We start from the raw sequence: 25,139 nt of genomic DNA, 5'->3' as shown, positions 1-25,139 counted from the left end.
CAGGGAGACACATACAGACCCGGACACATAGAACACTTTCAGAAATATATAGTAGATAAAAAAAGCTACAAGTATTTTCTCATAGTACGGAACTGATTATTTTTTTTTAAACACACACAAGAAGGATATTGCTTGGTCTGCGGCTTTAAATGCCGGACAGGTTGTGAATCAGTAATTAAATGCCTGGGTAAAGAGGTAGGTGTTGAGCCGGTGTTTATAGCATCTCCAGAGACGGGGCCTCTCTAACTGTATGAGGCAGACTGTTGCAGAGAAAGGGAGCAGCGCGGCTAAAAGCTCAGGCGCCAGAGGAAGTCACACCATATTCCCAGAATAGCGGTTAGGTGTAATGCGGTGTGTTGATCAAATGGCACTTTTTTCCCCTCACAATGGGTAAATTATTACCACCTTTGTGTAATCAAAATATATTTTTCCTTTTCTAGAGCTGAGTTGCACAGAGAGTTGTGCAGGCGCAGTTACTGGCCCACTAAGCTTACACTCTAACTTTGGGGCCGGAGAAAGGTAAAGGGACTTTGCCCAGGGTCACAAGGAGAGCTGAGAGTGGGATTCCAACCGGATTCACCCACTTCAAAGGTAGTGACCGTACCACTGAGCTCCTTCTTCAGTCCTGTACCGAAGGATTGGTGTCAATGACCAGTGTTTTCCGCTGGCTGCTCCGTGTCCCCTCACCGGATTGTTGTGTGTGTGTGTGTGGTACGTACGGCAGATATATGTTAATTGTTCCCTGTTATCTGCTATTTAGTTGTTTGTCCCATATACAAATCACATGAACACTGTAAAAAAAAAAAACATGCAAGAAAGGAAGACACTTAAAAAAAGTTATTCATGGGCAACATCGAAATCTTTAATCACATCTACTGTATGTAAAGTAGATGAGTTGGATTTAATCATCTTTATACATGGGGATTAAATAGAGGGTCTATAAATACTCGGTGCCATTTTCACCCAAAGTAGCCAAATACCTATGACCTATGACCTATAACAAGGGTGTGCAAACTTTTCAGTGCACCCCCTGTCTGCTGTTACCACCCCCCTCCCCCCATTCGCGCCCCCCGGACTTACCTTGTCTTCAGCGTCAAATGACGCTATGGGGTCACGTGATGTCACGTGACCCCGCAGCATCATTTGACGCCGCGTTGCCGAAGACAAGGTAAGGGAAGTTGCAGAAGCCTCACGAGATCCCCCGACATTTCATTTAAATGCCTCGGGGAAGAGTGCGGGACCCTGCAACCGCCCGCACCCCCCCCCCCTGAAAAATCTTTCACCCCACCCCTGGGGAGCGTGCACCCCTGACCTATAATATAAAACATGACAATATAAAGGTGATGTGTGTGTGTGTGTGCCCTTCACTCCGCCTCAGGCCAATGAGAGGTGTGCGGGGGCGGGCGGCCCAAGGGAGCAATCTCATTGGCCTGGCCCAAGGTCCAATGAGATTGCCGCTAGGGACACGGGGAGGGGCACAGGGAGACACATACAGACCCGGACACATAGAACACTTTCAGAAATATATAGTAGATAAAAAAAGCTACAAGTATTTTCTCATAGTACGGAACTGATTATTTTTTTTTAAACACACACAAGAAGGATATTGCTTGGTCTGCGGCTTTAAATGCCGGAATCAGGTTGTGAATCAGTAATTAAATGCCTGGGTAAAGAGGTAGGTGTTGAGCCGGTGTTTATAGCATCTCCAGAGACGGGGCCTCTCTAACTGTATGAGGCAGACTGTTGCAGAGAAAGGGAGCAGCGCGGCTAAAAGCTCAGGCGCCAGAGGAAGTCACACCATATTCCCAGAATAGCGGTTAGGTGTAATGCGGTGTGTTGATCAAATGGCACTTTTTTCCCCTCACAATGGGTAAATTATTACCACCTTTGTGTAATCAAAATATATTTTTCCTTTTCTAGAGCTGAGTTGCACAGAGAGTTGTGCAGGCGCAGTTACTGGCCCACTAAGCTTACACTCTAACTTTGGGGCCGGAGAAAGGTAAAGGGACTTTGCCCAGGGTCACAAGGAGAGCTGAGAGTGGGATTCCAACCGGATTCACCCACTTCAAAGGTAGTGACCGCACCACTGAGCTCCTTCTTCAGTCCTGTACCGAAGGATTGGTGTCAATGACCAGTGTTTTCCGCTGGCTGCTCCGTGTCCCCTCACCGGATTGTTGTGTGTGTGTGTGTGGTACGTACGGCAGATATATGTTAATTGTTCCCTGTTATCTGCTATTTAGTTGTTTGTCCCATATACAAATCACATGAACACTGTAAAAAAAAAAAACATGCAAGAAAGGAAGACACTTAAAAAAAGTTATTCATGGGCAACATCGAAATCTTTAATCACATCTACTGTATGTAAAGTAGATGAGTTGGATTTAATCATCTTTATACATGGGGATTAAATAGAGGGTCTATAAATACTCGGTGCCATTTTCACCCAAAGTAGCCAAATACCTATGACCTATGACCTATAACAAGGGTGTGCAAACTTTTCAGTGCACCCCCTGTCTGCTGTTACCACCCCCCTCCCCCCATTCGCGCCCCCCGGACTTACCTTGTCTTCAGCGTCAAATGACGCTATGGGGTCACGTGATGTCACGTGACCCCGCAGCATCATTTGACGCCGCGTTGCCGAAGACAAGGTAAGGGAAGTTGCAGAAGCCTCACGAGATCCCCCGACATTTCATTTAAATGCCTCGGGGAAGAGTGCGGGACCCTGCAACCGCCCGCACCCCCCCCCCCCCTGAAAAATCTTTCACCCCACCCCTGGGGAGCGTGCACCCCTGACCTATAATATAAAACATGACAATATAAAGGTTAGGGTGGTTAAATAGGGATAAGAACCATCTCACCCAATAAGGCAAAAATGCCAAAATCCAACTAAAGGCCAAGATCAGTGAGATTTGGTGGTTCTGGAAGATATGGCATTTTAATGGAGGGGGGGGGATGGGGGCAGTGAGAGACTTCAAATGATTGAGGCTCGTCAGTCAGGGTTGGCTGGTCTAACAATGTACTGCACAGCAAATATAAGGAATTCATTGGTGCATTTCCATGTTTACCCATTGTTATTATTGTAAGGGAATTCAAAAGCACTGAGTCCAGGAACTTGTTTTTTTCATGGAACAATAAACTCCACATAGTGACTATGAAAATAGTAAGCATGTGGCTGGAACACTAACTGGGAGTAGATTCGTCCTTTTTCTACCGCATTTATATAATGCTGAATGATTTATTGTAGTCTAGTTCTGAATTACTTGCTCTCTACAAAACCCCCACTGGCTTCGCCCCATTGTCATGTCATGCAGCTGGGCAAACTGCAGATGAGGATTTGGGGTAATGGACTACTTTGTAAGACAATAATGATAAATGTTAAAATGTGCCCAATGTTTTGCTAATTGCCATTACCCTTCAATATTTACAGCTGCTGACTACCATGATGCCCCACAGAACTCACGTACATTAAATACGATGTTATCTGAAACGTATTGATTTGCATTATGTTTGGAATAGTCAATATACTGATACAAATTAAGTAATACACAAAGTGTTCTTGTGAACGATGTTGTGTCTCTGCGCTTGTTTCTGATTGTTTTCACTTCTTGCTTTTCAGGTCTGATGGTCTTTTTCTTTTGTTAATAGGCAGTGGCAATCAGTTTGATGGTGTTGTTGGCAACGGATTTAGATGGATGATGTTGTATGCCGTTTATATCCAGTAGTTCATTTGACCTCCCTGAGCCGGGTGAAATGTAGATGCTGAAACAAATACCGTACATGTAAATATTTTAGTTAGAAAAGACTGATGCAGCCATGCATATTGTTATTGTAAGATTTCGCTCACTAGATGACAACGATAACCCTGAGCAGTCAGGAAGGTGAATTTCGGGATTTCCAGCGGTTGAAATGCAGGAAAAAAGTAGTGGTAATGTGTCTGGGTCTAAGAAAAAGGCAACAGGGGATTTTCAGTCCAGTTTAATATACGTGCACTCCCAGCCAGAGGGCACCACGAGCAGTCCTAGCTCTTCCCTTCTCTTCCCTTACTCCCTGATGGAGTAAGGGGAACAGTCTCCCACCGCTCCCCAAAGGTAGGGCACACAGTGTACAGAGCCCTGCACACTGCAATCGGGTAGACCAGCCTCTCTCAAGGGGAGAGGCAACTCACTAAACACATATCATGCAGTGTGGTAGTCATAACATATGTTCACATGAGGTAGTAATACAACACCGGTTACTCCCAACGTGGAGAACCCTAACAGTAATGCTTCGGATCAGGTTTCCTTACTTTTCTGCCATTGTGATCCGTAATGATCACAAAGAAGGACTGTACCGATCCATGCTATGGCCGATATATTACGCTGTGCATGTATATGCACCGTCCTATACTCCAGATCCGGACCAACTCACTGATCCTATCCTCATTATGGTAAACAGCTTTACCAAATTTTGTTCGTAGATATTCTCGCACGGCCTCTCGGAGCCAACTATCTCTGCTCTCCTCTATTTCCCTCATTATGGGCTCAGGCACATAAGGGTATTCGTATCCATGGGACTGCCTATACCTAGCCACTATGGCTCTGTCTGCTCGGCTCAACTTAGTGAGCTTACGGTGACCCGCCCTGCTTGGCAGTACCCAAAACTCTGGTTGTATAGGAGCAATCTCGTCATACAATATACTGGGGCCTTTTGGCTGAATGAGTTTCTGCTCTATCTCCCGGTACCTGTGATTTATCTCGTCCTCCACCTCCTGGGGAGTAAAGGCACCTGCCGCCCACGAATGATCAAAGATGTTGTTCTTAATGAGCAGGAACCGCGTACGGTCCATACCTTCATGGTACCCAGTGAACAGGGGTGCCCACCACTTGTCACGGTGCTCGTACTCGGTGGAATGGCTAGTGTTCTCTACCTCTGACTCTGCTTGGGATGAGACACCGGACGTCCCCGCCTCTGTAGAGCGCGAGCAATCTCTCCTCCCTTTGGCGTTAAAATACCTTGTGGGGTTCATCTTGTGAACCACCGTACTGACAGACCCAGCCTCTGCTGGAGTGTGGAACCCTCGGGCTCTCCCTCTAGCTCTAGGAGAAAAAGGCACAGGGTTAGGCACACGTATCACGTTGGCATATGGTATTTCCCCATCAGACCCCTCATCGCTCAATTCCCAGTCCCGCCAATCTCTGGAATATTTGGGGTACTTGCTCAATTTATCCCCGCTAGGTCCTGGTGACAACACTCGTGACGGGGCAGGGGCAGTAGCCGGGGCGATGGAGCTAAGGGTTGGGGCAGGGGCAATGTTCAAGTCAGTGTCCAGCAAGCGGGTAATACCGCGACCAAGGGATGCTTTCTTGGGTGCTTTCTCCGCCATACTTCGCGCTTCTCTCGATGGGCCTCGGCTCTTCAGGGTGGCCATTGCAGTGGCCATGGCTACTCTCTGTGGGGAGAACAGCGCTCCCGGGCCTCTCTTCCCGTCGGGCCCGGAAGTGACGTCATCGCCGGTGTCCGCGGAATCTCCATCCGCTCCGTAGTCACGCACCGGAACTGCGTCGAGGACCGGAAGGGGCGGTGGTGGAGCATCCAGTTCACGGACGGACAAGTAGGCCACAAGCCTCTCCTTCTCATCCTCCGTGGTTGCTGTCTTTGCCTGGCGGGAGTAAGGGGGTGGTGGAGTCTCCTTACCGCTCCGCTGCTGTTTGGTGATCTTGGGGTCCTCCGGAGTCGTCTCGGACGCCATCTCCGCCGCACTGGGAGTCAGCACGGCCGTGGGACTTCTACGGGCCTCAGGCCGCACCAGCGCTCACCGTCGGAAGGTGTCCGGACTCGTCTGCTCCTCTTTGTTACCGCTGGGGTGGTTCGCAGGTAGGCGCATCGCCACCGATGGTACGCCAACCTCTTCCTCCGAGGATATTACTATCGGATCCTCCTCAAGGGAGTCACCGGGTTCTTCTGCGATACAACCAGTGGGTATTGGTACGAAACGGGCCCGCTCCGGTACCTCCACTGCGGTCGCGCTCTTCTCCGCCGACGGTTCGCTCGGCTCTGTAGCGGGCTGGGCCTTGGTTCTTCCCGCTTGGTTGCAACGGGGAACTAGGGCAGCCTTGTCTTTCATCTCCGCCACCTCCGTTAGTGTTCCCGGAGAGGCACCCCGTGGGGTCTCGATCAGTGGCCATGGCTCGTTAGGCCTCAGGTAAAATGTGCCGCATTGAGGGCATCGTGCCTTGGTGCTTGGGACCGCTCCGGGTATCCCGCAGTGGACGCACAGACACCGGAGGTACTCGTGGCCCTCTACCTCCACTACCAGTAAGCCTCCTTGTAGTTGGTAGATCGTGGTGCTCATTTCGGACATCTTTAGCTCAGGGGTGGAACAGTTCAGTGTTTCAGCTCCTTGCTCCTCGAATGCCAGGCAGAAGTGAAGCTCCTCGCTCTCGCTTCCTGTCCCTCCCTTTGCTGGGCAGGACGCTTCTGATTGGCTCTCTTTGTGCCCCCTCCCTCTGGTGGAATCCAGAGGCGGGACAATCCTTCTTTCAGTGTGACGTGGTCTGGTTTGTTGGCCAGTCACAACACAGGTTGGTGGGCTGTCGACTTTCGCGCCGCTCCGCTCCTCTTGCAGGGGATCTGGGTTTGGCGCCAAACCCCTGCACATTTCCCGCCACATTTCTCGTACAGTCTCTTTGCAAGATTCACGTGCGCGCTCCAGGATTGGCGGGAATCACCATTTTAGGTCGGCTGCTACCTGCTGGGCGCGTGTCGACATTTTGGATTCTTCTTTGCTCCGCGGAGCACATGTAGTGACGGCCGCCATCTTCGATGAGCCCACCACATGTAAATGTGCACTACGCTCAGTGTCTACGGTGTAACATGATCCTACACACTGGCTGTACCCACTGACACTCTCTGCATCTCTCTGCATGCTTTCTCTGTTGCCCACTAGTTTGAGGTGGCATACCCCAGGCTAGGCAGAGCTCCTTCCTTGTGCACTGTACTCGGTGACTGTTCCGGCAAGTGCTCTGTGGTGCATTTTATGTGGGTGCTAGCTAGTGTACCGGGTATCTCCCTAAGTACGGGCGTCCCTACTTTTGGCCACTCATAGTGCGGGCCCTGGGCCATGGTCCCTGGACACGTTAGCAAGCTAACCCTCCCCCCCCCCAGTTGCCTCACACTATCTGCCTCAAGGGACTCGAACAGCTATAGCTAGGCACCCATCTTACGCCACCTTCTTAGGGCACCCAGGGCGTACTATGCGGGAGCGGAGGTCCACGCTCCCCTGACTACCCCCGGTATGGCATGCCCTACTTTCGTCAGCACTTGCACAGAGAGTGCACATCACTCTTCCCGCTCTGCTTCGCTGCAAGCCTGTCCTGTTCTGGATCTCAGCAGCGCCTCCAAATGTAACCCATATTCCCTCTCCCCCCCCCCCCAGACACAGATGCTATATCTAAGGTGTGTGAGGGCTGGCTACACGTTTTTGAGTGGTGCGTACCTGCCGGTAACAGGAGGGCCTGAGCTTCCCGCGATGATGTTGGGGACACAGGACCAGGCTTCTGGGGTAGTTGCCTAATTCTTTAGTGGTGGTGCAGCGCCTCCATCCTCTATACCTTCCCAGGGATGTGGGGTAGGGCCCGTATAGAAGAAATAACCCTGGTCCCAGGGTGGATGCTCCAGAACAACACACAGTCTCTGGTAAAATCAGCAATGTCTCTTTATTGTCTCTAGCTCGCACACAGCAGCCTTGGCAGCACACAGCAGCAGCAGCACACAAGGCACTCCAAAGGTGTACAGGCCTTCTCCTCTCCTTTCCTCCAAGATGCACTCCGACAGGATGGTCTGTGAGGGGCCTCAATACCCCAATGCCCACCTCAGAGGATATCCTCAGGGTGGGGGTAGATCCTCCCCATCACCCCCTCATCAGGGTTAGAGGCATTGGTCCACCGGAGCTCTGCTCACTCTCCAAATGTATAGGCCAGAGTTCTCTCTCTCTCTCTCCTGCTCCCAGGACAGAGCTCGACCTCCTCCTCTCCTCCAACTCCCAGGACAGACTCGAACAGGACTCGAGCTAGAACTAACTGTCACTACAGGAAATGGCTACTAAATAGAGTCAGCCCCACCTCTCATGATGTCAGCAGGACCTCCCCTCTGTGTCATGCCTGCAGCAGAGTCAGGGACCTGCATCTATCACTCAAGGCAGGGCGTGAAGGGGGAAAACCCATGATTACTACTGGCGCCCGCTCTTAACAGGACTTACCACAGTAGGACAAAGATATGTATAGCCCGTGCTGTTTACAGGGGGCTACATATGCTAAATTTAGATGACAGATACTTATGAGTGAAGGGATCCTTATCTCCTCTGCTTGGTCTGCAGATTTCAAGAAACATGTGTAATTTGTCCTCTGATATATGTTACTGTGGCGTCCAGATCTACATTTGAAACAGTAAATGAAAGTATCTTAAATGATGAGACTGTTAAAAGAACAGCCACTGCCCGCAGCCCAACTCACCCCTGAATACCCCAGGGTGGTAATGCTGCAGAAAGGGGGCATCAATGCACAGCTTATGGACAGAGTTTTAGAGACAGGACCTAGCAGCATGAGCATCTCGGGCTTCCCTGATCTAACGGTCAGCCAGCCATTGCTTCCAGGTCTGGCGGAAGCACTCCGTTACCGGGCACATCTGATCAGTAAGTTCACCTTACCCGCAGCGGGCTCAGACTACGACTTCCATCTTGAGCCGCCGCCGTATCGCTGCACCCCCAGCTCAGCGCTGGTCCGGTCATGTATAAGTCCCTGACACGACAAATGGCCACTTCAAAATCCCACAAGAGAAACCCCGACTAGCGCCGGCAGCGTGGAAATGGCGGTACATGACGGCCTGATTCCTGTATAAAGGGGGGCAGCCCTTCATGGTGGATCCGCTTGCTACGGACGCTCCTCATTCATTCCGGAATGATCTCCCATATTATAGACAATCATTTAATTCATCACTGCGAAAGGGTTAAAGTTTAACTCTGTGTGAGCTGCCCTGTCTGTGTGGATATGACAGGCTTCCTTATCGCAGGGTCCTGGACACAGTTGTGTTTGTTGTGTTCCTGTTCTATGCTGTTTTATAATGTTATAATACAGTATGTTTTCTTAATGTCTCCACATGACTGCTCACCTTGTTGAAACATAAGACTCAGGGAGAAGTTCACTTTATCTGTTTATCGTTCTGTTAAATGTATTATTAAGCCTCACTATATCTCACCGCTCTGGAGACTATTTAACTGTAAAGAATATTTTAGGTTATAGATTCTGAGGATTTAATATTAGTTTTTATTATCCTGACACATCAGGTAACTCAGTATATGGGGACCTTTAACATCTGTTTATCTTGTGAATTGTCTCCAAAAATCTCTACATCTACAACCTCAGCTTACAATTACATTCAGCCTCCAGTCTCCTAACGATGGGATCCAGTTTCCCTAGCGATGGGATCCAGTCTCCCTAACGATGGGATCAAGTCTGTACTCAGATTATTACTATGAGGCTCCGGTTTGCTGGTATTTTAGTAGAAATCTCACACTTTATTTTCATCCCAGCGGCTAAAGTTTAATTTCTTCTCTTCTTATTTACAATATTAATAACACTTTGAAATAACTAGAGAGAGAAAAAAGGGGGGGGGGGTGGGGGGGGACTTTATAGTTTACCTGATGTATGCACACAATAATATATATACCTGATATGTGCATATAATGTGCAATTTATGTTTCTGTGTGGCTATTTTGCACTACTCTGTTATTTGTGTATATATGAAAATGTATCTCACTGTATTGTTACAAAGCCTGTTAATAAATAAATAAATAAAACATTGTGCAATAAAGAGTCTCTGCAATTAAATGCTATACAGAATACAATAATTGCAGTTTCCTTAGTCAGCGGGCGACCCACATATTTCCTTTATATGCAGCAACTTCCTTGGGCGACGTTGTGAGGCCCCTGCACTTTTTCAATAAATTGGTGTAACAAGGATTTCCTTGTTGTTTGATCGAGATTATATATATATATATCAAATAAAAATATTACTTGTGAGCACATTCACGTCTTAGACAGGTCTGCAACCCTGCTTTTCACCATTGTGTAGGTCCCAACATGTGTCTATCCCAGGCTCTAATGCTAATCCCTTGGATATCACCTGCGGTGTCCCGCAAGGCTCTGTTCTGGGGCCCCTACTCTTCTCAGTCTTCATCAATGATCTTCCTACAGCTTGTAAGGAAGCTTCAATACACATGTATGCAGACGACACAATCTTATATGCGCACAGCCATAGCCTTTCCGACCTTCAACACATACTTCAATCTGACTTTTTGAGACTTGAATATTGGATTTCCCAAAACAAACTGTTTTTAAACACTGACAAGACTGTAACAATGGTATTCAGGACCAAGGCTACATTTTTAACGCTTCCAATGACTGAGCTCCAGATCAGAACCAACGCTAATTCAATCCTAGCCCCTGTTACTAGTTTTAAATACTTGGGCATATGTTTTGACTCCCACTTAACATTCGGGATGCACATTGATACCCTGACATCCAAAACCTATGCCAAACTCGGTGTACTTTACAGGAACAAATCCTCCCTAAGTCTGCTGGTCAGAAAGCGTATCGCACAGCAGATGCTAATGCCAATTATCGACTATGGGGACATAGTATACGGCTCGGCACCCCAAACCCACCTTAGCAAACGTGATACCCTCTACAATTCAATATGCCGTTTTGTTCTCCAATGCAACTACAACACACATCACTGCGAAATGCTCAAAGAACTAGATTCTCAAGTGGTCATCACTTGAGTCTAGGCGCAAAGTTCATCTTTCCTGTCTTGCCTTCAAATACTTTCTTTGAAAGCTACCCGTCTATCTGAACAAGCTCCTCACCCTACCACATGCAGCACTTATCATCTGAAATCTGACTCCAAAAGACTGTTCATGGTCCCAAGGTTCAGCAAAGTATCCGGTCGCTCCTCCTCTTACCGTGCACCCCAAAACTGGAACAATCTACTGGAGACTCTCACAGCCACCACCAGTCTAAGTTCTTTCAAAACTAAAGCTGTCTCACATTTTAATCTGGTCTGTAACGGATAATATATATTATCTTTAACTGTGCATGCAATGTCTTGTATATAATGTATATACCCTGTTCACTTATGTAACTATGTATTTGTAACCATGTGTAACAGTGTTTCCCCCACCCACAGGGAGATCTGGCCATTACTGGTCATGTATGGTGCATATACCTGCTGATAACAGGAGGGCTGAGTCGTCCGCCGATGGTAGTGGGGACACAGGACTAGCCTTCTGGGGTTCATACCCTACATATCTTTAGCAGTGCAGCACCTCCATCTGCGGTAGGCTCCAGGGAGCTGAAGATGATCTCCCACGGTAGAACCGATTACCTCTCCCTCCAGTAAAATCACACACCAGGTCGGAGGTATAATAACAGGAACGGTTTATTGTCTGTACACCAACAGCAGCACACGGCAGGCTTCTGCCCAATGCAGTCTCACTCTTGGCAACCCACTGAAGTATGGTCCCTGGACCTTCACTACAGGCCAAGGGCACCCGCAGCAGTCCCAGCGCTTCCCTGCCCCTCTAGCAGAGGCAGGGGTATGGTCCACACTCACACTCCCCCAGAGGGAAGAGGACCCGAGAAGGCCCAATAGTAAGGCTCTTGGCTGTGTGACCTGCCTCTCTCAAGTGGGTAGAGGCACTATCAAATTTAGGGTGGCGATGCCCTTAAGTACATCTTGGAGGAGGGCACCAGGTCTGTCCCATGATTGGATATGCTCAGGCCTGATGTCACCGCCTCCCCTGTCACTCAAGTGCAGCACCAGTGAGTGGGGAAAACCCATGTTGACTACTGACAGGCCTGCTCTTACCAGGGCTCACTGCAAAGAGAAGGGCAGATTAGTAGCCATAGATGGCATGGCTACACGTGTATTATTTGTCATCTTAACTCTATGCCCAGGACATACTTGAAAACGAGAGGTAACTCTCAATGTATTACTTCCTGGTAAAACATTTTATAAATAAATAATCACCTAGCATAGTGCTTCCACTGCAGCAAGGGAAATGCCATGCAAATGAGCACACAGTGCAACCTTTTGCCTCAAATCCATTATTACACAAAACCCTTAAGCCAAAACTCGCAATGTTTTTTTTTCCCAAAAATTTTTATTGGGACAGCGGGTTAAAAACCACATCCATGAACATTGAACAGAGCGATATACCATATAATGCTTTCATATACATACATGTGGGGTTGTAAAAAAAAGCGAGTTGCTTTTCGGTACACCATATAGTATCTTGGTTCTTGTCGTATATTCAGACGTATGTCAGTTCTGGACGTGTGGTTCAGGGTCTTATCTAGTAGCGCTGTCTAGTTGATGTCCTTATAGGAAGGACAAAACGATTAGATAGGAGAAAAGAAGAAAGGAACTGGAGAAGGAAGAAAGGGGGGTGGGGGGGAGTGGATCGGCGGGGGGGAGGTACTGAAACCCCCCCCCATCTCCCTACGTCCGCCAAGGCCAACCCATCTGTCGGTAGGTATAATCCTCTCATTAATTTGAGATTCCACTTTTACTCATTAGCAAATTGTACTTGGGCATTCTCCTTGGTAGACTTTGGGTATAGTTGGGTTCTTAACGGTTTATATGTTGTTTTTATCTTGCTTCTACTGTGGTCTTTGGTTGTCAGGCCTGCTTGGTTTAATTCACTGCTGTATCCATGGTTCCCACGTTCTATAAAATTCATCTGTTGATTGCTTTAGAAAAGCTGTCATTTTTTCCATTAGCATCACCTCGTTTATCCTTCCCTCAACAGCCAGTCTAAATGGGGGGGGGGGGGGCAATCTTTTACCAGGAGGCCACAACGGCGCATCTGGCCGCCGTCAGTATAAATGATATTAGACGTGGTAGATTTGAGATTTCATTTTCTCTTGGACTTGGCCCAGATCTCCCAGGTGCATCTCATCGGACCCAGCTCAAACCCCCTCATCTGTGGGTCTTTTTTGTCCGGGGCCCATAAGGTTGTTAGCAGAGAAGGCGTTCTGGCGTACTGGGATTCAATGGCCAACCAGTAGTATTGGGCTGGGTCAGCGTTCCAAACCAATAATTTGTTTATTGTAATTGGGCAGCTTGGTAATATTTTGAGATATCTGGGACTCCAATGCCCCCTCTTAGTCTTGCGGCCAGCATAACTGGCCTAGGGACTCAGGGTCTCTTGCCCTGCCAGACAAAGTGGAATATTCTATTTTGTATATTTTTAGCTCGGACCCAGGTATCCGGACAGGGAGAGTCTGAAAGTGATAAAGTAACCTTGGGAATATATTCATTTTTTACAGAGACTATTCTCCCTATCCACGATATCTGGAGGCGTGCCACCTTGTCAAGTCTTTTTTGATTTTGTCAAATAGGGATGGGTAGTTGCTCTGGTATAGAGAGTGGTAGTGCCTTGTCACATTTACTCCCAGATATTTAATGTGAGAGGACCTACACATATTATTGAAATTCGATTTTAGTCGCTTAATCTCTGGGTCTAGGAGGCTCAGATTTAGGGCTTCCGATTTATCATTATTAATTTTGTACCCTGAGATTTTCCCAAAGTCTGAGAGGGCTCTTTGGAGATTAGGTATAGAGATTTGGGGCTTTGCTAGCGTTAGAATATCATCTGCAAATAAAGAGATTTTATCATTTGTTTTTCCAATTACTATACCTTGGATATCATTATTCGCTCTGATATTTGCAGCTAGTGGTTCAATTGTTAGGGCAAAGAGAAGAGGGGACAATGGGCAGCCTTGTCGTGTTCTGTTCTTAATTTGAATTGGGTTCGGTCCATTCCCTGGGAGCTTAACCAAGGCCGTCGGGTTTCGGTATAATACTCGGACTCCTTCTAGAAAGGAGTCTTTGAATCCAAATTTCTGTAATGTTTTGTCTAAGAATTCCCAGTCTATTCTGTCGAACGCCTTCTCTGCATCAAGGCTCAGATGTATGGCTGTGTTTCCCGTGAGATGAACATGGTCCACTATATTTATTATTTTCCGGGTGTTACCTGAGGCCCGTCTACCCGACACAAACCCTACTTGATCAATATGGATCAATCTAGGTAGAATAGGGTTTAATCTATTCTCTAGAATTTTACTATATAGTTTCAGGTCATTATTTAATAATGAAATTGGACGGTAGCTACCACAATGCATTGGGTCTCGCCCTTCTTTGTGTATTATGGCCGAGTTTGCGGTTGACATAGCAGGCGGAATTGGTTTTCCCTCCATGAACGAATTGTACATTTCTAGTGGATATGGTGAGGGTATCCTGTAGGATTTTTTTTTGTAATAAACACCGGTAAAGCCACCAGGGCCGGGGGGCTTTGATATTCTTAGTGCCTTAACTGCTTCCGTTAGTTGAGTCTGGGTGATTTTACCGTTTAACGCTTTGGTTTCATCTTCGGTCAGCTGGGGTAAATGACAGCTTTCTAAATAATTAGTGACGGCCTCTGAGTTTGCTCGCTGTTTTAATCACAGCTTTTAAACACATGCTGGGATCAGATGCAAAGCCAGTGAACCCCCTCACAGACTGGTTTTTTTTCCCTCTCTCTCTCCTATTATCTATATAAAGGTGTGTATATATTTGCATACATACAGCAGCCCTATTTCGACATTGTACCACAGTCAGCATGACACAACATAATCCCGGCACTGTCATAATACTACAGACAGGGGTGTGACTGACAGCTACATGGCGGTCTGATCTCCATGGTAACGGCAGTCTGACATCACACTTCCTTCCCGGCACAGGGCAACCACGCGCTGTGCTGCTCTGCACGTACTGTGCACACCCTCACGAGCGCGTCACGGCGAGACAGCTCCTGATTGGCCCTCTACAAACTCCGCCCACTTGGGGAAAATACATTTTGGCCATTGAGGTGGGGGCGGGGCTAGCGTGTTCCGGACGTCACAACCGCAAAGCATCATGGAAGTTGTAGTCCTGGCACTGGTTCAGTGGCGGGGGAAAGGTGGGTAAAACGGCGAGCCATATCTCCGACTGTCCAGACGTAAAATAAAGCGGGGAGGCGCGAGGAACCGGTGTATATAAGCCGTGGTATATAAGCCGTTGTAAGTGATGTTTTCCCTGGAAGGTCACAATGGCCTACGACGTAACCTTGGCGACGCGACGCGCAGGCCACGCCCCCGTGACGTCAGTGTGCCGGTTGGTAAGTACCAGACCCGGCGGCAGTGACGGGAGCATCAGTGACCGCACCAGCCAGGGACACGCATCGTCATATCGGGATACCTGTGTCAGGACAGCGCAACAGGTGAGTCTCCAGGGAGGCTGTGATCACAGTATTGCATGCGTCCCACAGGAGCAGTAATACGGGGGTCTCTGTGTTACTTCTCTGTGCTATGTATGCGCAGCTATAACACTTTATTTTACTTTTGGAGCATGTCTCCCAATAAATGAGTGTTATTGTGTGTATATAATGCAAGTGCCACCCCCCCCCCCCGTGTATATAGCGCCAGATACCTTCTCTCCCCCCCAGTGTATATAGCGCCAGATACCTTCTCTCTCCCCCCGTGTATATAGCGCCAGATACCCTCTCTCCCCCCCCAGTGTATATAGCGCCAGATACCTTCTCTCCCCCCAGTGTATATAGCGCCAGATACCTTCTCTCCCCCCAGTGTATATAGCGCAAGATACCTTCTCTCCCCCCCCCCCAGTGTATATAGCGCCAGATACCTTCTCTCTCCCCCCCCCCCAGTGTATATAGCGCCAGATACCTTCTCTCTCCCCCCCAGTGTATATAGCGCCAGATACCTTCTCTCCCCCCCCCCCAGTGTATATAGCGCCAGATACCGTCTCTCCCCCCCCCCCCAGTGTATATAGCGCCAGATACCTTCTCTCCCTCCCCCCCCCCCCAGTGTATATAGCGCCAGATACCTTCTCTCCCTCCCCCCCAGTGTATATAGCGCCAGATACCTTCTCTCCCTCCCCCCCAGTGTATATAGCGCCAGATGCCTTCTCTCCCTCCCCCCCCAGTGTATATAGCGCCAGATACCTTCTCTCCCCCCCCCCAGTGTATATAGCGCCAGATACCTTCTCTCCCTCCCCCCCAGTGTATATAGCGCCAGATACCTTCTCTCCCTCCCCCCCAGTGTATATAGCGCCAGATGCCTTCTCTCCCTCCCCCCCCAGTGTATATAGCGCCAGATACCTTTTCTCCCTCCCCCCCCAGTGTATATAGCGCCAGATACCTTCTCTCCCCCCCCCCCAGTGTATATAGCGCCAGATACCTTCTCTCCCCCCGTGTATATAGCGCCAGATACCTTCTCTCCCCCCGTGTATATAGCGTCAGATACCTTCTCTCCCCCCCCAGTGTATATAGCGCCAGATACCTTCTCTCCCCCCTCCCCCAGTGTATATAGCGCCAGATACCTTCTCTCCCCCCTCCCCCAGTGTATATAGCGCCAGATACCCTCTCTCCCCCCCAGTGTATATAGCGCCAGATACCTTCTCTCCCCCCGTGTATATAGCGCCAGATACCTTCTCTCCCCCCCCAGTGTATATAGCGCCAGATACCTTCTCTCTCCCCCCCAGTGTATATAGCGCCAGATACCTTCTCTCTCCCCCCCAGTGTATATAGCGCCAGATACCTTCTCTCTCCCCCCCAGTGTATATAGCGCCAGATACCTTCTCTCTCCCCCCCAGTGTATATAGCGCCAGATACCTTCTCTCTCCCCCCCAGTGTATATAGCGCCAGATACCTTCTCTCTCCCCCCCCCAGTGTATATAGCGCCAGATACCTTCTCTCTCCCCCCCCCCCAGTGTATATAGCGCCAGATACCTTCTCTCTCCCCCCCCCAGTGTATATAGCGCCAGATACCTTCTCTCTCCCCCCCCCCCCCAGTGTATATAGCGCCAGATACCTTCTCTCTCCCCCCCCAGTGTATATAGAGCCAGATACCTTCTCTCTCCCCCCCAGTGTATATAGCGCCATATACCTTCTCTCTCCCCCCCAGTGTATATAGCGCCAGATACCTTCTCTCCCCCCCCCCCCAGTGTATATAGCGCCAGATGCCTTCTCTCCCCCCCCCAGTGTATATAGCGCCAGATGCCTTCTCTCCCCCCCCCAGTGTATATAGCGCCAGATGCCTTCTCTCCCCCCCCCCCAGTGTATATAGCGCCAGATGCCTTCTCTCCCCCCCCCCCAGTGTATATAGCGCCAGATGCCTTCTCTCCCCCCCCCCCAGTGTATATAGCGCCAGATACCTTCTCTCTCCCCCCCCCCAGTGTATATAGCGCCAGATACCTTCTCTCTTCCCCCCCAGTGTATATAGCGCCAGATACCTTCTCTCTTCCCCCCCAGTGTATATAGCGCCAGATACCTTCTCTCTCCCCCCCCAGTGTATATAGTGCCAGATACCATCCCCCCGTGTATATAGTGCCAGATACCTCCACCCCAGTGTATATTGTGCCAGATACCTCCCCCGTGTATATTGTGCCAGATACCTCCCCCCCAGTGTATATATAATGCCAGATACCTACCTCCCCCCAGTGTATATAGTGCCAGATACCTACCTACCTTACTTCCCCCCAGTGTATATAGTGCCAGATACCTAACTACCTTACTCCCCCCCAGTGTATATAGTGCCAGATACCTACCTACCTTTCCCCCCAGTGTATATAGTGCCAGATACCTACCTACCTTTCCCCCCAGTGTATATAGTGCCAGATACCTACCTACCTTACTCCCCCATTGTATATAGTGCCAGATACCTACCTCCCCCAGTGTATATAGTGCCAGATACCTACCCTCCCCCCAGTGTATATAGTGCCAGATACCTACCTTCCCCCCAGTGTATATAGTGCCAGATACCTACCTTCCCCCCAGTGTATATAGTGCCAGATACCTACCTTCCCCCTTGTATATAGTGCCAGATACCTACCTCCCCTCAGTGTATATAGTGTCAGATACCTATCTTACCCCCCCCCCCCCAGTGTATATGGTGCCAGATACCTATCTTACCCCCCCCCCCAGTGTATATGGTGCCAGATACCTATCTTACCCCCCCACCCAGTGTATATGGTGCCAGATACCTATCTCACCCCCCCCCCCAGTGTATATAGTGCCAGATACCTACCTACCTTACTCCCCCCAGTGTATATAGTGCCAGATACCTCTACCTTACTCCCCCCAGTGTATATAGTGCCAGATACCTCTACCTTACTCCCCCCAGTGTATATAGTGCTAGATACCTACCTCCCCCCCAGTTTATATAGTGCCAGATACCTACCCTCCCCCCAGTGTATATAGTGCCAGATACCTACCCTCCCCCAGTGTATATAGTGCCAGATACCTACCTTCCCCCCAGTGTATATAGTGCCAGATACCTACCTTCCCCCCCAGTGTATATAGTGCCAGATACCTACCTTCCCCCCAGTGTATATAGCGCCAGATACCTACCTTCCCCCTTGTATATAGTGCCAGATACCTACCTCCCCCCAGTGTATATAGTGTCAGATACCTATCTTACCCCCCCCAGTGTATATGGTGCCAGATACCTATCTTACCCCCCCCCCAGTGTATATGGTGCCAGATACCTATCTTACCCCCCCCCCCCAGTGTATATGGTGCCAGATACCTATCTCACCCCCCCAGTGTATATAGTGCCAGATACCTCTACCTTACTCCCCCCAGTGTATATAGTGCCAGATACCTAACTACCTTACTCCCCCCCAGTGTATATAATGACAGATACCTACCTACCTTTCCCCCCAGTGTATATAGTGCCAGATACCTACCTACCTTACTCCCCCCAGTGTATATAGTGCTAGATACCTACCTCCCCCCAGTTTATATAGTGCCAGATACCTACCCTCCCCCCAGTGTATATAGTGCCAGATACCTACCCTCCCCCCAGTGTATATAGTGCCAGATACCTACCTTCCCCCCAGTGTATATAGTGCCAGATACCTACCTTCCCCCCCAGTGTATATAGCGCCAGATACCTACCTTCCCCCCCAGTGTATATAGCGCCAGATACCTACCTTCCCCCCCAGTGTATATAGCGCCAGATACCTACCTTCCCCCCCAGTGTATATAGCGCCAGATACCTTGCACCCCCCGTGTATATAGTGCCAGATACCTTCCACCGCCCCTCACTGTATATAGTGCCAGATACCATTGTAGTATGATATAGCATACTCCCCTCCCCCCTTGTGGTATGACATAGTATATCTCCCCCACCTCTTGTAATATGATGGTATATTCCCCCCCCTTGTATTATGATGGTATATCCCCCCCCCCTTGTATTATGATGGTATATACACCCCCTCCCCTCCCCCCTATTGTTGTGATATAGTATAATACCTCCCCACCCCCATTGTAGTGTGATATAATCTAATACCCTCCCCCCTGCCACAGTTGTATGAACGTTCAGGGGTTTTAGTGACTCATGAAGTTCAGCGTTTTTAGTGAAACTCTGAAAATGCTGTTAAAGTAAAAGGAAGTATCCGGAACCATCGCACCACTTTTTTATACTCTATTTTTTGTAATAAATCTGAGCTAATATTTGCAAAGCGACTTGGATAATAATAAATATTTTGATATACTGCTGACATTGTGTGCAGTATGTCGAGTTCTTGCAGAAAAACGAGTCTCTGCCCCATAGAGCTTGCAATCTAATGTTTGTGCCTGAGGCACAGGGAGATGCAGTGACTTGCCCAAGGTCACACGTAGATGCTGAGACAGTGGGATATGAACAGGGATTAAAAAAACCTAAGATGGTCACACTCCTGGTATCCAAACGGTCCTCAGACCATTTATTTGTATATACCAGTAGAAGACAATAGCACAACATTTGTGTAATAGAGGTAACCCTTATTGAGGTGCATCTATCGAAAAGGGTTCAAATTCACCCACTTCAACAGGCAGAGCATTTACCACTGAGGATAACTGCACAATTCTAACCCCAGCACCTCCCTGACTGCTAAATGCGGATAGTGCTGTATTTTCCTGAACTATTTTTAAGTAACCAAGATTATTATTTTATTTATCACCTGGATAATAAAATACTAGTTTGTCCCATGAGTCTGTTTCAATTTGTTTCATCACGGGCTGCGTGGGCAGTAATTTCCTCTTGTCTGCTTCCTGGAAAGTTGTGTGTGTGTGTCACCACCATTTCATGGATGAGGACGCAGGATTTGCATGTGCTGGGGAATTCCACAGCTTACTCTTAGAAGGTGGAACTGTGACATTTCTTCATGTCTGACTTCTGCAGCTGTTCCTGGAAGAGGCGTATAGATGGAAATAAAGCTTGTGCTGCAAGCTGTGCTTTATTATATTGTAATGACGTATGCAGTGCACCTTTAGCCCAGGGATTCTTAGTTGTTTATCAGAGGTCACCTTTGAAAGCCCCATTGAATTCAAGAGGAGTTTCCGTGTGGCGCCATCACACTTCATAGAATAAAGGCCAAATAATCCTAAATTCTCCAGGAGTAGACCGCTACCCTGTCTTCCACAGTGAGAGGTAACCCATATACTGCAGCAACACCTTGCCAGCCATGTGCAGTGCCTCAGATCATTCAAATAGCCCAGGCTTCTCATCAGATCTGTTGGAGGTGCCTGCTTTCTAATGTCGCGTCAGAACAAATGTATTGATGCCGTTGCGTCCGCTTATAGTAGGAGCGGTGCGACGGCTTGATCGCTGGAAGTCGCTTCAATTGAATTTTCCCAGTGACGGCACTATAAGCGCGGCCTAATGTGCCAACCGTTCAGACTTCACTCCCCGTTGTCTTAGGCCGCACTTATAGCGACGCTGACGTCACACTGCGGTCGCTGGAAAAATAAAATTGAAGTGACTTCCAGCGACAAAGCCGTCGCGCCGCTCTAACTATACGCACACGCAACGGCGTCAATACATTTGTTTTGACGTGACGTCTCTGTCACTATAACCACAGCCTAATTGTTCGAATGTCATTATCACAGATCCAGTTGGGTGCCTGGAAAGCAAGTTCACTGCATACTAGCGATGCTAAAAGTTCCATGCTTGACCGGTTATACACCTGTACATTTTGTACCTGACGCTGTTTGCTTCTGACAAGGAAAGCTAGAACTGAGCATTATAAAGTTTAGGAATTGATAATATAACAATCAGCACTGGAAGAGATTGGGCCACTTTACCTTCTGCTATAGTTTTATAGTACTTGCCTAACTTGTATTTGAGAACCCTTGGCTGTACTGACACACCGGTGACCTCATTCAGTCGTAACTGTAGTGTGTAAAATCGCACAATAACACTTTACACTTAAATTACACTTTCAGTTATACAACCTCTGAGGCCAGTTCAAGACGCCAGTTTGACTTGATACCCGTTTTCTGTGACTGTAGGTCACAGGCTGTTACCCAAATTAGGTTCTGTGATCCTTGAGACAGGATTCATTATAATCCCATTGTAAAACAATACTTTTCAAAGTACTTCCAGTTAAATGGACAATCTTTCTGACTGCACATTTAAAGGTGCAAGCCCACCGTTGTTGACCTTCTTGAGGGGCCTCTGAATGGGGAAGGGTTTTCATTACCCTTCTCCCACCCTGTCCTTAAAGAGCCAATGAAGTGGAGGGGGACTGGCTGTAAAAGCACTAGTTGAACACTCACATCACACACAAGGGAGTAGCCAGAGAAAAGCAAACCCCTCCCAAGTCTAATTATATTACTATGGGGTCAGCTTGGGTTTAATTACCCAGATGAAACTCCTTGAACATGTCACTGGAATTAGTTCACTTTTGGCGTTAAGGAGGAATTGACACTAAGGGCAGCAAGACATTGAGATTGGTTAGAAGAGCTGTATAAAGGAGATTATTTACTTGGGTATGTTCCCAAGTGCGGAGGTCTGCTGGATCAGAGTAGGACATCAGACCGTTCCATGCTGCAGTTCTGGGAAGCCAGCCTGCACAGTTATTTTTTCCAGGGACAGTTTCTGTGAGATACTGTTACTAAAATGGCTCCCAGTACCCTTCCTTTGCAGAACTGGCACCCACAATTACTTCCTGTAATGTTTTTGTTAAAGCTATTTCACACATCAATAGAACAGATTTTCTCTAAACTAGGGGCAACGCATCATGATGACCACCAATGTTAATTACCTGCAATATACCTATGCCTTTTCTTAGGGTACTGTATATGCCATATTGAAGCTTTTTGAATAAACAAAGGGACACCCTCTAAGTCTGTCTTTCCCCTCATACCATCACACTTTCCAAATTGGAGCTCAAAGTGGCAGATGTTTGGTTTTGGTCATCTGTATTTGTGACCTTGTGTGCATCTCATATAGCGCTGCCAGTATACACCTGGTTTAGTAGCTAATAGATACCGATCACATGCTGACAGTTCATATAAAGCCTGTGTTGCATCATCCTTACCCTTGTAATACATTTTACTCAGTGGCGTGATCCGTATCCCTCAAATGGTCCACACTTGTGGGTCTCAATTACTGAAGGCCACACCTGTATATATTTAAAGCTCTTGGGTTACCTTTGTAACTAGTGTTATTCACCTAATCCCTTTTCTGGGTGTTTTGCATGCAATAGTTTAATACTGTACATGTATTATTACAATAGACCGTAACTGAGCCTTTTGGGAACCTGAAGTCACTTGTTATGTGTAAGCAAATAGTCATTATTTTTCTCTTCCCTTGTTTAGACAAAATGACTTCCAGCACAGGAGACGTTCTGCCTACTTACGAGTTAGCCGACACCCAGACATCAAAGCTGATCAGAAAATCCAAGGAGTCTCCCTTTGTGCCAATAGGTAAATTTATATGTATAATTAAATGTGGATTTTATTTTTTTGCACATTTTAATAACCTTGTGTGGATATGGTATTCATTTGAAAATGGAAGATGGCCAGTGTCTTATACTTAAAGCTATAATAATTGTAACACCTTGACGGCCCCAAAGTAAAGAAATAGTAGGCAGGACATTAGCACTTCCCAACTAGATGTGATATTGGTGCATCTTGTGAGACGTTAGTTGGGTTCCTGTGCCATATATGGAGCAACATCGAAACCTTTTTTTTTTTTACTGACTTTTTTGAGGCCACAAACCGTAGGTTGGTTAATCTTATTTAAATGGCATCGCATTGAGTTCATAGCTCATTTTTGGAGTAACTGCACTTTTTTTTTTTTTTTTTTAATGTCAAGATAAAAACAAGTTTGTTCCACGAAAATGTCACTCCTTACTCACTCAATTCAGCCATATGAGCGAATACCGTTTACCATGATAATGACCAATCCAAAGTCATGACTAGCGATGTAGGTAATAGGAGAGCGAGCGTGTGTGTTAATGGGTATCTCGGCCCTTGCTACGCTATTCACCCATATGCTTTCTTTTGAAGGGCTGGCTGGATTTGCTGCAGTTGTAGGATTTGGACTATACAAACTGAAGAACAGAGGGGATACCAAAATGTCTGTGCATCTGATTCACATGCGAGTGGGAGCCCAGGGATTCATTGTGGGAGCCATGACTTGTGGTGAGTACTGTTGGATCCTTGAAACACACCTGCCGCTTAAACATAATTCTGCCACATCTAGAATGCATCTACAGAATGTTTAACAATAACATATTCCTAAAGTTGCATCAAGCGCTATTTTTATTTTTTTAAATATACAGTCTCAGTGATGTGAAACAAGTGTTAATAAGGCAGGCAAGTTGGTGCATTAAATTTGCAAACAAACTAATCACCAGTGCATCTTGGCACCCAGTACGAAGCCTGAACACACCACTCTGGGCTCCAGTTTATTGCCGATAACTGGTAGGCGTAGGAGCACAGATCTGTGTAGATTTACATTCCATGTAGATAATGAATCAACATGCATTAATCAGATGAAATACCAGTATATAGAAGAGACCTGCAAGGTTTTAAAGCTGTGTACGCCTGTATTTCTATCTATGGAGAACTCCTGATGCCCAATTAAAAGATTTTGCAACCCACTCCTCTTCCACACTACCAATACGGACATGGGCTTTGCACTGCACAGAGGCCTGTCGATGTGAATACAACAGTCATCCAGTCAATACCCCTGTGTTAGAGTAACAAAGTTAAATAAGTGGACTGGACATTGACATCTAGTTGGAATTACAGAAAAGGAGCCCTGAATCTACTGAAACATCCTTTAACACGGAGTGACTGTTCTTTTCTTCTGTTACAGGTGTGCTGTATTCCATGTACAAGGAATATTTTGCAAAGCCCAAACAGTAAAGGAAGATGGCCTAAAACACGTCGGCATAAATATCACATGGACCTCACATTGGGGTGTCTTATAATGTTATTGCTTATAGCCCCTTTTCTGCCCGAGTACCCTGCAATTGCATCGCAGACTTCTCCAGCAGCTTAGGGGACAAGAGTTCCTTTTTATTGTATTATAAACTTGTATCCAACTGCGGAGTGCATGCAGTTGCGCGATATACCTATTTATAATTATTTGTGCCTTAAGCTTTTAAAGACACTTAAAATTGTATTTTTTTTAGGAATTGTGTGAAGATAACTCCAGGCTACAGAATCTAGATTAATTTATTGCGGTGAGGATTTTTTTTTTAATGTTCTGGTAACTGCTCAGACTGGAAAGTTATGAAAGTTGGAATACCACTGAGTTTTCAGGCTCGTTCACAAGATGAATCATTAAGACACTGAAAATGTTGACAACTCAATTACTGCTCTATTCCCTGTATAAAAAAAAGACCATCATTTGCACACTTCACATTCCGATGTACCTGGTTTCCCGTGACAACTGGTGATGTAAACTTCAGAAATAAATAATTTAAACCTTAGTTGTGTTGGCTGCTGTATTTGGATCAGAAAATATAATATAAAATGTAATTAATATAGTTTGTGCACATTTTAAATTTAGCTACGTACAGGGGTGGGCATCCATGCAATAGGTGGAAGGTGTGGAATATATGTTGACACAACCTGCCAAAGACCAAATGTATCTCTCAGCAACTTTAACCCTGACATCCGTGGCCATTGTCGTTTTTGTTCGGTTTTTTTTTTTGTTTTTGTTTTTGTTTTTTTTAAAGCTGGAGAAAAATGGTGCGTATTGCACACGTGGTAGAAAGTACTTTTT

At 47.2% G+C, this 25,139-nt stretch overlaps 1 protein-coding gene across 2 annotated transcripts; it reads left to right on the top strand.

Moving 5' to 3' along the window:
- The first annotated feature begins 14,896 nt into the window (after positions 1–14,896).
- Positions 14,897–24,843, top strand: HIGD1A (HIG1 hypoxia inducible domain family member 1A). Of its 2 annotated transcripts, none has more exons than XM_075588003.1 (4): positions 14,897–15,034; positions 22,718–22,825; positions 23,411–23,545; positions 24,225–24,843. In XM_075588003.1, the coding sequence occupies exons 1-4, from the start codon at positions 14,992–14,994 to the stop codon at positions 24,272–24,274; spliced, it is 336 nt and encodes a 111-aa protein (XP_075444118.1). In that variant the 5' UTR covers positions 14,897–14,991; the 3' UTR covers positions 24,275–24,843. The 2 variants fall into 2 exon arrangements, with proteins under 2 accessions (XP_075444118.1, XP_075444119.1); XM_075588004.1 differs by lacking the exon at positions 14,897–15,034 and adding an exon at positions 15,110–15,334.
- Positions 24,844–25,139: the final 296 nt, after the last annotated feature.

Source organism: Ascaphus truei, chromosome 2 (assembly GCF_040206685.1).
Source record: "Ascaphus truei isolate aAscTru1 chromosome 2, aAscTru1.hap1, whole genome shotgun sequence".
NCBI lineage: Eukaryota > Metazoa > Chordata > Amphibia > Anura > Ascaphidae > Ascaphus > Ascaphus truei.
Note: the sequence above shows the minus strand (reverse complement) of the source record. Positions and strands in the feature narration are given on the sequence as shown.